Genomic DNA, 14,764 nt, shown 5'->3' on the forward strand with positions numbered 1-14,764 from the left:
GTGGGGCGGGAGGGGTACCATGGTGAGTGAGCCCCAACTCAAGAGGCAGGGGGGAGGGCTGGCCAAGCAGCCGGCGGGGCTTGTGCATGAGCAAACACAGCCAGGACACGCACGCCCAGGGGGCCCTCCAGGAGAGACAGGCCAGCCGGAGACGCCCCGGGGCCCCCAAAATTCACGTCCGGCTTCAGTAGCACTTGTGGGCTTTCACTCTTCACTGGAGCCTGACAGGGTGTAAAGATGGGGAACAGGCACATAAACTGCGCGGGGGAGCCCAACTGGAACGCCGGCTGCAGGCCTGGCCGCGCCCCTCCGTGCCGCGTGCGAGCGCCGTGCTCCCCGGGACCGCAGGGAGACAGAGGTGTGCGAGAGGCATGCGAGGGGAGCCGCGGCTCCCGGCATCCATTCTCCTCCTGCCGGCGCCGCGCGGATGGGCGCCCAGAAGGCAGTGAGGGGCCCGCGGGGCCCGCTGGAGGCGGGCGGGCTCCGTCCTCACTCAGCCCCGCGCCCCGCGCCCCAGGCCTCCTGCGAGACCTTCTGTGTGGGCGAGGACGCCAAGGCGGCTGCCCGGGACATCTTCAGCCCCAAGCGGAGCTGGAAGCGCCAGAGGTACCGGCTGAGCGCCCAGGCCGAGGGCCTGCAGCTGCTGCCAGGTTCGGGCCTGACCTCCCCCGGCCCCCCGCCCCTGCTGGCGACAACACTCGGGGGCCAACAGCTCCCCGCTGGGTCTGTCTCCTCCCTCCCCCGCCAGGCCTGACCCACGTGCACAGGAGGAAGATGCTGCAGGCCTCCGTGCTCGCCGTGGGAAACCTGCAGAGCAGCAAGTCCACGTGAGGAAGACCCCGCCCCCCGCACCTCTCCTGCCCCGGCTCCCAGCACCCCCGCCCCGCCCCTCCCAGGCCGCTGCCCCTGGTAACCGCCCCTCTCCCCCAGCCGGGCCACGATCCTGGTGCGCCTGGACACGGGAGGCCAGGAAGGGCTCCTATACCAGCCCGGGGACCACATCGGCATCTGTCCGCCCAACCGGCCCGGCCTGGTGGAGGCGCTGCTGAGCCGCGTGGAGGACCCGCCGCCGCCCGGGGAGCCCGTGGCCGTGGAGCAGCTGGAGAAGGGCAGCCCTGGTGAGGGCCGGGGCCTGGGGCACCCAGGGCCCCCTGGGGGTCAGGACCTGGCAGAGGGCTGCCACCTGCCGTCCAGGCTGGGTCCTGCCTGCTCCGCGGCCACGCTACCTCCTGCCAGTCTGGCCTTGTTGCTGGATGGTCCGCAGAGCGGGTCCCCTTTCTCAGAACCTGTTCCCATGCCACCCCAAAGGCTGTCCCCTCCCGCTGAGACCCCCCAAAGGTTCCCCTGGCAGCACACGGGTCTGGAGCTGGCGTGTACCTACCTTTTACCTGGGGTTAAACTGAATTGGGTGGGGAGAGGCAGAGGAGCCCCCAAACACCCAGGGGCCTGCCCAGACAGGCTCATCTCCACAGTTCCAGTGCGGTGAGCCCCGTGTCGCCCCACAATGCCCTTTCCTCAGCGCTCCCCCCACACCGCCCTAGGTGGCCCTCCCCCCGGCTGGGTGCGGGACCCACGGCTGCCCCCGTGCACGCTGCGCCAGGCGCTCACCTTCTTCCTGGACATCACCTCCCCGCCCAGCCCCCGGCTCCTGCGGCTGCTCAGCACCCTGGCGGAGGAAGCCAGCGAACAGCAGGAGCTCGAGGCCCTCAGCCAGGTGGGGGGCCAGCGGCGGGGAGTGGGCCTAGTGAGGCAGGAGGAGCTGGGGCCCGGGATCCCCCGGCCAGTGTGAACTGGAGTTTGAAGATCAAGCTCGAGGCCTGCACCCAGAAGGGGCTCTGCATTGAGGGGAGAAACCCCAAGGAGGCGCAGCTCTCGAGGGTCAAGATGGAGGTCAGCAGGCCGGGCGAGGAGGTTCCAACCCCCACACCCTGCCCCTCCAGGACCCCCGTCGCTATGAGGAGTGGAAATGGTTCCGCTGCCCCACGCTGCTGGAGGTGCTGGAGCAGTTCCCGTCGGTGGCACTGCCTGCCCCCCTGCTCCTCACCCAGCTGCCCTTGCTCCAGCCCCGGTACTACTCGGTCAGCTCAGCACCCAGCGCCCACCCGGGAGAGATCCACCTCACGGTAGCCGTGCTGGCCTACAGGACCCAGGGTGAGGCTGCAGAGGGGCAGGGGCAGGCCACACAGTGGCCCCAGGATGGCCGCCTCACTGGCTCGCTCTCCTTCCCAACCCCTTAGACGGGCTCGGGCCCCTGCACTACGGAGTCTGCTCCACGTGGCTGAGCCAACTCAAGGCCGGAGACGCTGTGCCCTGCTTCATTAGGGGGTAAGTGTGCAGTGGGGTGCAGGCAGAAGGGGCATCAAGAGTCTGTCCAGCAGGAGGAAGTGCCACATGGGTGGCCTGGGACAAAGAGGAGTCGGCGGGCACAGGGTGAGGGTGGCGGTTTTGGTGAGGCGGTGATTGGGAACGGAGGACCTAACACGTCAAGGACAGGGCGTTCCCTTGGCCACTGCAGCACTTTGGCAAGCTTTGGGTCTTGCCCTAATTTGGGGCAGTGTTTAGAAGCTGCGCTGTGTCCTCCCCACATCCTTGGGGCCAGTCTGAGGTTGGCAGGCGTGGCACCCTGTTCAAGAGCAGGTGCCCAGGTAGTTGAGAGTGAACTAGCTGGCTACCACAGTCATGACAGAGAGCTCAGAGAAAGTGGAAGGGTCTCAGCACCCCCGTTCCGTTTGCTGGGTTCAGAAGTCTGGCCCCATCCACCAGCCAGGAGCCAAAGACTCCAGTGAGACTAAGATTTCCCAGTGGCACCAGCAAGGCCCAGTGCCCGAGCCCAGCTGGGAGGCTAAATGACAAACTACCAATCGGCTGAATACCAGCAAATGCCAACGTTAAGGTGGTGACTAAAATAATCACCCAACAATCCTGTGAACCCAAGGCTGTCCTCTTACCCCTATTTCTAAGTCTGCTCAACCGAGACAGCAAGAGATCCTTCGGTCCGGTCTGAACCATATTCCCTTTGACCCAATCAACTCCCAGAGCCCACGGGGTGGGGGCACTGCCGCCTGCAACTCCACTCGCCTTCCCTTCCTGGGAACTGGACGCTGGCAGGGGAGCACTGCGCGGGAGCACAACTCCCATTTCCAATGGGAGTGGACTCCTTGCTCAACCCCCATGCGGCTGGTAAGAGCGGGGAGCTAGGGAGGCAGGCGGGAACTGACGGAGTCTCTCATTAGGGCTCCCTCCTTCCGGCTGCCACTTGATCCCAGCTTGCCCTGCATCCTGGTGGGGCCTGGCACGGGCATCGCCCCCTTCCGGGGATTTTGGCAAGAGCGGCTGCACGACATTGAAAGCAAAGGTGAGGCGGGGCCAGGGAGTGAGTGGAAGGCAAGAGGCAGTCACACATCCTAGGGCCGGAGGGGTGTGGACTGGAAGGCAGGAAACAGGCAGGAGAGTGGGTAAGGAACCGACCACAAAGGTGAAAAGGAGTTTATCAGAGCAAGGGGGAGGGAGAGGACAGTGTGTGTCAGGCTTCTGGTGGCTGGCACAGCGTGGCCGTTGGGCTGGATTAGGGACGTGTGCAGGGAATGGGGCTGGGACTCGGAACACATAACCGCTGCCAGTAGACTCTGGACTGGACTCTGGCCTCAGGGCTGGAGGACGCTGTAGGGTGCTCAGGTTGGGCCCGGGGTGCCTGGGGCAGTCAATCGATCCAAAGAAGAGAGTTGTGATGGCACAGCAGGTTGCAGGTGTGGGAGGATGTGGGTTGGGTCAGGGCTGGATAAGACTCCCCCAGTGTGGTGTTACATGGCACAAAGGGGCGACTTTAGCACAGGGGCGACTCCACCCGGGGAAATCACTACCTCCTGTGAGCTCCTGCAAATCAGGAGTGTGGCAAGGTGTCTGTGGAGGCCTCTGCCCTCTCCTGGAGGCCAGACAAGCGAGGGTGGTCCTCTTCTGTCGGAAAAGCTAGCTGGCAGCCTGGGCCAGGGAAGCCAGTGGGAGGTGTCCCTAGGGCCGTGCCCCTTGGCGGGGGAACCTCTCCCAAGCCACGGTGCTGCTTGCAGGGCTGCAGCCCGCCCCCATGACCTTGGTGTTCGGCTGCCGATGCTCCCAGCTCGACCACCTCTACCGCGACGAAGTGCAGGATGCCCAGCAGCGCGGGGTGTTTGGCCGAGTCCTCACCGCCTTCTCCCGGGAACCCGACAGCCCTAAGGTGAGGGACCCTGAAGGGCGCAAGAATAACCTGAAGCCAGGGCTGGGGCGAGGCGGCTGTGCGCTCCAGCACCCCCCTCCCCACCCCTCTCCCCGCCACGCGCAGGGCTGGGGAACCCGCCTGCGCGCTCAGCAGCAGCAGCGCCCGCGGGCTGGACGCCCCTTCGGGCCTCGCGCACCCGCACCCAAGCCCCTCGCTGGCTCGGCCCCCGGCCCACCCCGCGCGCCGGCCGCACCTGGCGGCCGGGACTCACGCCCCGGGCCGGGCCCGACCCTCCCCAGACCTACGTGCAGGACGTCCTGCGGGCCGAGCTGGCCGCCGAGGTGCACCGCGTGCTCTGCCTCGAGCGAGGCCACATGTTTGTCTGCGGCGATGTCACCATGGCAACCAGCGTCCTGCAGACGGTGCAGCGCATCCTGGCGACAGAGGGCGACATGGAGCTGGAGGAGGCCGGCGACGTCATCGGCGTGCTGCGGGTGCGGAGGGGCGGGGCTGGGCGCTCGAGGGGCGGGACCGGGCGCTCGAGGGGCGGGGCCAGGGGTTCCGGGGGCGGGGCCTGGCGCTCCGGAGGCGGGGCCGGGCACTCCGGGGGGTGGGGCCGGGCGCTCCGAGGGCGGGGCCTGGCGCTCCGGAGGCGGGGCCGGGCACTCCGGGGGGTGGGGCCGGGCGCTCCGAGGGCGGGGCCCACTCCCGCGCGGATCTCAGATCCGGTCTCGGTTCCGACGCGCCGCGCTCTTTCCCGCAGGATCAGCAACGCTACCACGAGGACATTTTCGGGCTCACTCTGCGCACCCAGGAGGTGACAAGCCGCATCCGCACCCAGAGCTTTTCCCTGCAGGAGCGGCGTCTGCGGGGCGCAGTGCCCTGGGCGTTCGACCCGCCCGGCCCAGACACCCCGGCCCCTGAAAGCCGCTTGCTCTCCAGCCCGGCTCCTGGCGAGCGCGGCCGTCGGTCCCCCCTGACCCCCCCCCATCGGGCAGCCCGCGACCACCACGTTGCCCTCCCCTCCCGAGGTGCCTCCCGTCCGCCCCGTCTGCCGGGCCCCCCTCACTCCCGAGGCCGAGTGCAAGTGTCTCTGCAGACCTGCCCCCGCCCCCCCGCACCTGGAAGGCCACACCCCAGCGTGGTGTTCCAGAGGCCGCAGGTCACCCCTTGCATACTCCTTAGGTGAATTTAGATTCCCCTCCCCTCTTTCAGAGGTATCTTATCTTGAAACCTACTCTTTAAATCGATCAAATATTTATTATTGAAGATAAGAGACTGGAGCAGATATTCTTAGCGCTATGAAGATACCTAGCCCAGCCGGGTAGATTAAAATGACAGAACGACAGCTTCCTCTTCTTGCTGGTGTGGAGTGAGGGTGGAGTTCTTTGGCAGGGAGGCCCCGCTGCAGGCTGACTCTGATTTCACAAATGAGGTTTCTGGCCAATGACAGGCACCAGGTGGTGCCCTCCTGCTCGTAATTGAGAAGCAGGAGCGGGGAGGCCAGACACCAAGGTCCCAGGCTGTGCAGCGCGGCCAGGCAACCAGGCAACCTCTGCTGCCGGGTTCAGACAGGATGAGGAACCCAGCCCTCGTAAGATATCAGACCAATGCCCAACTCCGAAAAACAGCCCTCGCTGGAGGTTTGCACTCACCAGTCCCCACCAGTTACCCTCCGCAAGTCCCCTGGGAACTTGAAGGCCTCAAGAACCCACTCAGGTCCCATTCCTCATTGTTTGCGGACATTAGCTTGGCCTCAGGATCCAGTCTGGACAGCTCGTTGGGCCGGGGTTCCCTTAGGCCTTGTGTGTGGATCACGTGTAAAAGTTGTTTCCAGATGCCTTTGGCATCTCCTCCTCTCCCCTTTCTCTGCGCTCTGGGGCGAGTTTGTCACTGACCCCCAACTCCTGCCCAACTAGGTATACAGGGGACCAGGGTCCCTGGGGGATCTCTAAAGAGGGCTCGGCGTGTTCTTCCACTCCACCTTGTCACATCTCCCGGTGCTGGAGAAGCTGGAGAGACTGGGAGGGAGAAAAAGGCCCTTGGGGTTAGTTTCCAGAGATGATCACCCCATCACCCCAGATTCTGGCCACTGCTCCTATTGCTCCATTCTGGCTCCCCCCAATTTTCTACTTATTACACAATACCTACCCCCAGAAGGCCACTCAGTCAGTGCTAGGGGCCTGGCCAGGCTCCTTCTGGGCATCTGTGGTTTCCTGAAACCCTCCAGGGAACAAAGTCTGGTCCCGCTGGGCTCTCCACTGCTGTCTGGGGCTAGAGACAGGACTGGAGCCTGGTGAGAAAAGCCATCAAGTGGCTACTGCTGTGTCGCCAGCACACACACAGGCAATCAATCAGTCCCCCCTCCTCCCTGATGCCTCACCATCACTGGACCAGGATGGCTTCTCCTCATCAGGCGACAGTGTCTGTGAGGGGCTGGACCAGCGCCGGGACAGGGAGGTGGCGGAAGCCTCACCCCATGCTCCCTGCTGCTGCTGCTGATGGAGCTAAATGGGAAGGAGAGAATGAGGGACTCCCTCCTGCTCTCAGGCGGACCCAGACCCCGGGCTAGGTGCCGAGGGTTCTGGCACCTCAACTCCCTGCTTCTCCTTTGCACACTCCTCTACTCACCTGGTGCAGGTATATGGCGTGGAGACTCATCTCAGCAGAAGTCAGCTCTGGGAGCTGGGCCAGCTTCTGCCCCCCACTGCCTCCTGGGGACACGCAGCTGGAACAGAGGGTGCAAGGATCAAAAAGACATACCTTTCCCCCAACACCCTAAAGGGAGGGCAAAGCTTGATTCCCCCACCTCACCCTCCTCAGAGCCCCCAGTGACACTGCATCTCACCTTGGGTCCTGGGCAATTCGGGAGATGGAGGCCAGGAGGCTAGCTGTGGCCGCAGCTGGGCAGGGGCCGGTGGGGCTCAGGTCCCTCTGGGGCAGGAGGGGGTGCACCAAGAGGTTGGCCAGAAAGGTCTCAGGCTGGAGCAAACACAGAGGGGGTCAGAGGGAGCACAGACGGGGAGGAGGAGGTCATCTAAAGACGGCAGGCAGCGGGCTGGACTGCTGAGCAGGCGGATACTAAAGGTCAGAGAGGGAAGGGGGTGTTGAGGGCAGAAGGCCTGGTGGGGGACTCACCAGAGGAGAGGAGGAGTCACTGAGCACCCCAGGGGTCGGGGGGCTGCGAACTGAAGTGGCACCCCAAGCCGCAGCGTCTTGCTGAACCCGGCCTCTCAGGTGCCCCAGGAACTTGGAGCTGTGCCCTGGGGGGCGCCATTGAGGATGCACCAGGGAAAACCTCATCAAGGAGAGCTCGGTCTTTCCGTCCTCCGCGCGCTGAGACAGCGAGGCCTCTGTCTGTCCCGCTGAGAGCCACTGGGAGCAAAGAGCCTTTCAGGTGCTGTGGACACCGCACCTCGCAGGGCCGGTGGGACAGGACACACTAGCCCTACTTCCCAGGGGAAAGAAGGCGGCCCACAGAGGGACTTGCTCAAGGTCACCCCAACACCCCGCAAGGAGCAGGACTGGCTCTCGACAGCATGGGGTTGATGCCGCGCCTTCCTCTAGCCTTGGCGTTGACAGGCACTTGGGCCAAGGGAAGTGGAGCTCCTAGTTCAAGGTCACAGGCAGCAGGGCGGGAGCTGGGCTTGGACCCAGGTCCACTATGGGTGCGGCGAGCAAACTCCTCCGACCCACAGCCCCACACGGCCGGGGAAGGGCTCTAACCTGAGGGTGGCCGTGGCGCTTCACGTCCATGAGGGCAAAGGAACAGATGTCCCCCACCCCTGCCACGTCCACAGTAAAGTGATGGAAAAAGTCAATGATCTCCAGGGCGCGGGGGCGAAACCAGAAGAGCAGGAACAGTGGGGTGAGCAGAGGGGACAGCAGCTCCTCGAGGAGGGAGACCTGGACAAGCAGGATGCGGCTGAGAAGGGGGTGCTGAGGTCCCACCCCTCCTGACTGGGACGGCCGGGGACGCTCCCCAGGCCAGGACAGCCGGTCACTGCCGGGGTCCTGGGATAGCCAGACGGCCCCGCTCCCTGTCCCGGGCCAGCGGGCCGCCCCTCACCGCTCGGTACTGCAGCAGCCGCGCCATCTGCCGGTACGCGCTGGCCTTGCCGGCGGGGCCCGGCTCCTCGGGCAGGTAGTGCATGTGGGCCAAGGCCGCCTGCAGCAGCAGCTGGGGGGACCGGCCCTGGCACCGCTCGTCGGGCAGGAAGGACCTGGAGGCGGGGCCGGGTGGAGAGGGGCGCGCGGTCAGGCGGCGTGCGCGCCGGGCTGGAGAGACGCGGGCGGCGGCGGCGGGGAGGGGTGGGGGGCTCCGGGGGGCTCGGCCGCAGATCGCAGGGACGCGTCCCCCTCCCCGGCCTCTCCCGGCGCACCTGGCCACGGTGGCCGTGACCCCGAGCGCGGTCATGGCGGTGAGCACGTGCTCCACGGCCAGCACGTCCTCGTCGTAGACGGTGAGCACCAGCAGCGCGGCCAGCAGCGCGCCGGCGAAGAAGACCGCCTGGCGGGCCAGCAGCGCCAGCAGCGGCGCGGGGGGCGCGGCGGCGCGCAGGAAGGCGGCCGCGGGCCGGTAGGCGCGGGCCAGGCGCGCGCGCAGCTCGTGCGGCAGCTCGTTGAAGTGGCGCAGCTGCAGGCGGGCCAGGCGGGACCAGCGGCGCGTCCCCAGCGCGCCCGGCTCGCGCCGCAGCAGCTCGGCGTGGCTGTAGAAGGCGTGCAGCACCTGCCAGGCCAGCACCAGCGGGCTGAGCGCCAGGTTCACGGCGGCCAGCAGCAGCACCGCGCGCCGCCAGCGCGCCGCCAGGGCGCCCCGCTGGTCGCTGCGCTTGTAGGCGTCGGGCAGCTCCCAGCCGCCGCGGAAGAGCGAGAAGGGGCCGCGGAAGAGGAGCAGGTCCACGTTGAGCGCCAGCCCGCGGCTGAGGAAGCCCGCGCCGCCGCCCCAGGGCAGCGCGCAGCGGGCGGGCAGCAGGCCCTTGTTGGCCAGCGCCACCTGGTAGTTGGTGTAGCGCAGGATGCGGTGGTGCACGTCGAGCTCGGTCAGCGGCCGCGGCTGCACGCACAGCCCCCCGCTCCTCTGCAGCGCCAGGAGCCGGGACTGCACCTCCGCCCAGGGCACCGCGCTGAGCTCCTCCTGAGGAGGGGGACCGTGAGCGCGACCCGAAGGGCCCGCCACCCGCAGGCCCACCCCACCGCGCCCCTGCTGCAGCCGCCCCGCGGGCTCTCACACCCAGGGGCGCTGGCTGAGACCTGGGGGTGTGGCCAGGTGTCTGCCCCCTGCCCTCCCCTAACCCAGTCGCTGACAAGGGGCGCTTCCAGCTTCCTCCCTTCCCGCGCTGGAAGGCTGCTCCCCCAGCCCCAGCCGCTGCGAGGCCATGAGTCAGCGCTTCCCTGAGCCACCTCACACCCTAAAGTTGTCAGGTATTTGATAGGAGCTCTGGGGTGCAGGCTCGACAGAGCCCCCCCACGGTCCACAGTCCTGCACTTCCGAGACTCAGAGGCACCACAGCTGAGGGGAACCTCGCCTCCCTGTGCCGAGGGGGCCGAAAGCCTCACCTCCTTTGGCTCTGAGACCCCAGCCTGGCCCCACGCCATCCCCGGGTTAACCGTCCTAAGACACTGGCTGTGTCCACCCCGGGCGTGGGGGCGGTCAGAGCGGGGAGCTCATCTGCAACCTCATTTGAGCCCCGTTTCACCCAGCTGCCCCCGTCCAGGTTAGTCAAGTCCCTCCGGGCCAGCCTCTCCAGTCCATCCCAGGGTCTCCCTTCCCCTGGAAGGAACAGGAGGGGAGGGGAAAGAGGAGAGAAAAGATAGACAGAGAGAGGTCAGCGGGCACCCCAAGGAGCAGCGGCCTGACCATGCCCGCCCCGCCTCCGCCGCCCTGGCCTTCTCCACCGCCCCAGGCTCTGTGCCTGGTGCTTCCCAGCTCAAGGGGGCTTTCCAGAACCTCTCCCGGGGTGGTGCAAGCGGGTTGTGTGGAAGGTTCTGGGCTTCTGAGGGGCAAGGGAAACTGGCTGCAGGGTTAGCCTCAGAGCCGGGCCTTACAGAGGAACTTAGGGACAGCAAGTAGGAGTGACGGGGGTGCTGGAGAGGAAGGAAGGCAGGCAGGGAAGCGGGGCTGGGACAGCAAGGGCCCCGGCGGTAGGATGCTGCAGGGGGCGAGGCCAAGAAGAGGGGTGGTGTCACCCAGCGGCCTGAATAGCTTCAGGGGGGTGGGCTATTTGCCCCCTTCCTGCATCAGGGCTGGGACTGCCTCCACCCCTGTCCTGCCTAGGCTAGCCTGGATTCTCCCCACTCTGAGCTCTGATGAGTGTGTTTACACGCCTGTTGTTTTGATCACAAGCACGTGACTAAATCCTCTTCGGCAACCCTTCTACATCAGCCAAGCTGCTTGAGGTGAGGACTTGTTTTACGAGGTGGCACCCCGCCTTGTAACATTACTCGCAGCCTCAGGTAGGTGTCATTGAGGCCTTCAGCCCTCTTTCTAGTTGGTCCTTCGGTCTGTACTGTAGCCCCCCACCCACCTGGCACCAGACACACGGACACCCCCACCCAGCTCACCGGGGGGATGTGCAGGGCCTCCTTGTAAAACACCTGGATGTCCCAGAAGCTGAAGAGGTTGCAGACTGATCGAAGCAGCTGGAACAGCCAGAAGGCAGCAGCCAGGATGAGAAGAAAGACCAGCAGGGGGCTGGAATGGATCCTGGGGGAGGGACAGAGAGCGGCAAGAAAGTGGGGGCCCGATAGACAGGGGACCAGACTTAGGGAACCGTGGAGAAGACATGGAGGAGACCAGCTAGACCAGCAGTTCTCAAAGGGTCGGGGGTCCCTGAGCCTCTCACAAGCATAGTCAAGGTCAACATTTTTTTGCAAACTCTGGGTTTCTGCCATTGTCAGTGTCCTGTGATCGCCAGGGTGCAGCGGAGGCCTAGCATCCAGAGCGGGCCAGCACTGGGATGCGCCTGTGCTTTAGGTTCTAAAGCTGTTCTCGGCCTTCTGGCCTAACGAGGTACATATCCCCAGCCAGGATCCTCGTCTGCTAAAGCCCTTGGGAGGTCTCTGTCAACTGTAAGTGCACTAAGGACACCTGAGCCCATACACTGGGAGACTGCTGATCTAGACCACGGACCAAGGGCTCCCCACCCACCCTCAAGCACTGGCACTCACCGCTGGGCACACTGGCCGGAGGACAGGATGGCATCTGACAAGGTCACCTTGTTGCGGAGCAGCCCGGGACTCGTGCGGTTATTCAGTTGGTTGGCAAAGAGGACGTTGTAATCCACGCAGCGCAGGAGGAAGGTCGTGAAGGTGACAATGAAAACAAATTGTCTGGGACGCAGGGAGGCTACAGATTAGGCCTGAGGGCCGGGGGGCACCTGGCCCAGCCTCCAGGGCAAGCCCTGGGCTCATCCCACCAGGCAAGCCCTGGGTGGCTCAGGAAGGCTCTGGGTGGCCCCACAGCAGCAGGCAAACAGGGAGGGGGAGCCTAGGACAGAGTTTGGGTTCTGGTGGCATCTCACCCCAGCTGGAAGAGGTCCTCCAGGAGGATGCAGGTGAAGCCGTTCCTCTGGTGGTAGCTGTAGATGTGGACGGGTCAAGAAACAACCCAGCAGGATGAGCCTGTCAGGACACGGCCCCCAGCAAGCCCCCACCCACCGCACCCTCGAGTCTCCCGACAACGTTGGTGCCAGCCGCCCGGGGGTCTTCCTGGGCCACCGCCGTACCCAGCACAAAGGATATCTTGGTGAAGAAGCTGTCCAGGTTCTGGATGTGGTGCCAGGAGCCTGGGCACAAAGGGGAAAGGGTTGGCACCTGGCTGCCGCCTAAGTGATAAGCTCCCGACCCTCCATCCCTGCCAGAGCTCCTGACACCGCCCCCTCGCCCCACACCCACACACTCACCTCGGAGCCCTTCGGGTACATGCAGCAGGGGCTGCTGATCCTCCCCGTGGAGGGGGGAGTCTTGGGACCCCTCAGGGTCACAGTCCTCCAGCCGCTCATAATCCTGTTCAGGGATCAGAGGGCCTATCCGCAGCCCAGGAGGGTCCTGGGGGCATCGGCGTGAGGGAAGGGGAGTCACCGAGGCCAGGGATGGGGTGGAGTGGGAACCCCAGCAGCGGGGAGCAGAGATGGGTGTTGTGGTGGAGCTCGCCTGCTTGGGAGGGGCTGCTGGGGTGGGGAAGGCACTGCGGCGAGGCTGAGAAGCCCCAGGACCCTGAACCACTGAGCAGGAAGGTCCCGGGGCTGCAGCAGGAACTGAGGACCGGCTGCTTCTCATGTGAGGGACTGGGGACAGAGAGAAGATGGAGACCCTCCCGCCCCCAGGCCCCCGACCCGGAGGAGGAGGAAGAGGAGGCAGCGACATGGGGAGGAGGGGCACTGATCCAGGCCCCGGGTCTCCCCACCGCCCCAGCCGCCCCCTGCTCCCCCCCCAGCCTATTCGCCTCACCATCGGGCTGGCGGCCTCTCCCGAGATCTTGGACGATGGGAGCTGCTGCCACTGCCACGGACGACGGCCGGGTTGCCGAGCAGGACTTCAACAAGGACAGGGACAACAACAGCACATGACTCAGTGGGCCGGTCACACCCCTTCCAGGGCAACCTGCGGCCAAACCTCCAGAGCCCCGCCTCCTCCTTGCTGGGAGGGGCAGCAGTTTGAGGGGCAGGAGCTGAAAAGGCCTCAGACCAGAGGAGACACCTATTATCCCTTCTGCAGACCGGGCAGGAGTTAGAGCCCCGGGAGCAGCAAAGTAAGACAAGCAAAAAGAAAACCCTATCAAGGAATCCTAGGATGATGGACCTACATGTTAGGAATTGGGTTTCTTAAAATCTTGTCTCCCTCCCCCACACACACACCCATAGTGATTAACAGAGCAATGTTTTAAGGCCAAAAGCAAAGAAAAGAAAAAATGAGGCTGCTGGTTGTCTGTCTGCCAGGACTAAGAGAAGGAGGAAGGCCGACTTGGCAGGCAGCTTGAGGGAAACCTGGAAGGAAGGAGAAGCAAGGATAGGAGCTGCCTTGCATATGAGAAGTGGTTTGGGGAGCCTAGAGTAAAAAAATGGGGCCCCTTGGAAATGCTATTATGTTTATTTCTTTATCCTCTTGAACCCTGAAATCCATTCCCCCAGGTCTTGGTCCAGTTTCTGGGGTCCCCTGAAGTATCCAGGCTTGGGGCTTGAGAACCTGCAGAGGAGGGCAGCTGGGGTTCTGGGGTTTGAAGGATGACCTGACTGAGCGAGTTCCTCATTGTCACCCCTGAAGGATGGAGGAGGAGGAGGTGGCCAGGCAACTGGTCGGGTGGCTTGTCCAACGCCATTCTTGAGGCCTTGAATCACCAGGTTTCCTACCGAAGCCCATTCCTGAGGTGCTGACTCAGCCACCCAGGTGTCAGGCCTGCAGGGCTTAGCCCAAGGGCCAGGACCCAAGCTCTGGGCAGAACGGAGCTTCCAGTTGTTCACTGGAAGAATGTGCAGGCCATCGTGAAACCACTCACAGAATGTACCCATTCTCCTTCTGCGCCTCCTTCCTGGCTGGGGGAACCCCTTAGTAACTCAGGGTGTGCACAGCAGGAGGCAGAGCTAGGAAAATGAAATTCTCTCCTCCTAGATGTACCCAAAATGGAACCCCACACTGCAGAGGACATCTGTCAAGATTAGCTATGTGGGTTTTGTCTGCTCTCTCCTCGCTCACCCCCATATTCCACCATACTCACATTAGGACGCCTCCCCCCTCACCATCCCCATACACTAGAAACAACCTCAAACTGTTGTAAAGCAACCCCGATACAAAACGGGGTGCCTGACTGTGGGTCCTCACCCGCACGCTTAAAAGGACTTATCAATGCTCTACTGCAGGCACACGCGAAAGGTTCATAAAAGGTTTATTTACAAGGGAAGGGGAAATGAGGAAATGGACAGCTCAGGGAGAAAAGTGGGAGACAAAGTTTTAAATGCGTCCTACCCGATCCGCCGATCAGAAATCCCAAATGGCGCTCTGAGAGCTGGCCGCCAGCCAGGAGCCCTGAAGCCAGGAGGCGAGCGATAGCCAGCCCCCGCAAGGCCCATGTGTTTGGTTTTTATACCCAACCTGGCTGCTTAACTCCACGCTCAGGTCCCAGCCACCCTCCCTTTGGTGGTGATGGGATTTGTCTTTCCCAATGTCCTGATGGCTTTAGTCTGGAGTGGGGGTGGGGTCCACAAAGCCTGTATGGGATTAGCTCAGGACATCCTTTCCCCCTAACAAAACCAATCCTGGCACATTTTCCTACCCAGTTCTGTTAGGGGGAAATGATGCCCTGAGCTAATCCCATACAGGCTTTGTGGACCCCACCCCCACTCCAGACTAAAGCCATCAGGACATTGGGAAAGACAAATCCCATCACCACCAAAGGGAGGGTGGCTGGGACCTGAGCGTGGAGTTAAGCAGCCAGGTTGGGTATAAAAACCAAACACGTGGGCCTTGGGGGGGCTCGCTATCGCTCGCCTCCTGGCTTCAGGGCTCCTGGCTGGCGGCCAGCTCTCAGGGCGCCATTTGGGATACCAGATCGGCGGATCGGGTAGGACGCAT

General features: G+C 64.0%; 2 protein-coding genes across 3 annotated transcripts; one reads left to right on the forward strand and one right to left on the reverse strand.

The window, feature by feature from the left end:
* Positions 1-427: 427 nt before the first annotated feature.
* On the forward strand, positions 428-3,366 carry LOC129145251 (nitric oxide synthase, endothelial-like; the record flags this gene model as incomplete). The annotated part of the gene is made up of 7 exons (XM_054691929.1): positions 428-650; positions 749-827; positions 931-1,118; positions 1,542-1,714; positions 1,941-2,151; positions 2,238-2,325; positions 3,234-3,366. Coding segments are annotated over exons 1-7 (1,095 nt in total), but the record flags the coding sequence as incomplete, so codon positions are not given.
* A 2,079-nt stretch (positions 3,367-5,445) lies between these two features.
* Positions 5,446-12,691, reverse strand: ATG9B (autophagy related 9B). 2 transcript variants are annotated; one of them, XM_037515288.2, is made up of 14 exons: positions 12,100-12,649; positions 11,939-11,982; positions 11,719-11,783; positions 11,366-11,527; positions 10,760-10,901; positions 8,578-9,332; positions 8,265-8,418; positions 7,922-8,101; positions 7,334-7,570; positions 7,044-7,177; positions 6,827-6,923; positions 6,579-6,702; positions 6,347-6,488; positions 5,446-6,216 (listed from the first exon to the last, which is right to left on the reverse strand). In XM_037515288.2, the coding sequence occupies exons 1-13, from the start codon at positions 12,647-12,649 to the stop codon at positions 6,361-6,363; spliced, it is 2,772 nt and encodes a 923-aa protein (XP_037371185.1). In that variant the 3' UTR covers positions 5,446-6,216; positions 6,347-6,360. The 2 variants fall into 2 exon arrangements, with proteins under 2 accessions (XP_037371185.1, XP_054548725.1); XM_054692750.1 differs by lacking the exon at positions 5,446-6,216 and having other exon boundaries at positions 6,344-6,488; positions 12,100-12,691.
* Between the last annotated feature and the right edge of the window lie 2,073 nt (positions 12,692-14,764).

The sequence above is a fragment of the Talpa occidentalis genome, unplaced genomic scaffold, assembly GCF_014898055.3.
Source record: "Talpa occidentalis isolate TD23 unplaced genomic scaffold, MPIMG_talOcc4v2.1, whole genome shotgun sequence".
NCBI lineage: Eukaryota > Metazoa > Chordata > Mammalia > Eulipotyphla > Talpidae > Talpa > Talpa occidentalis.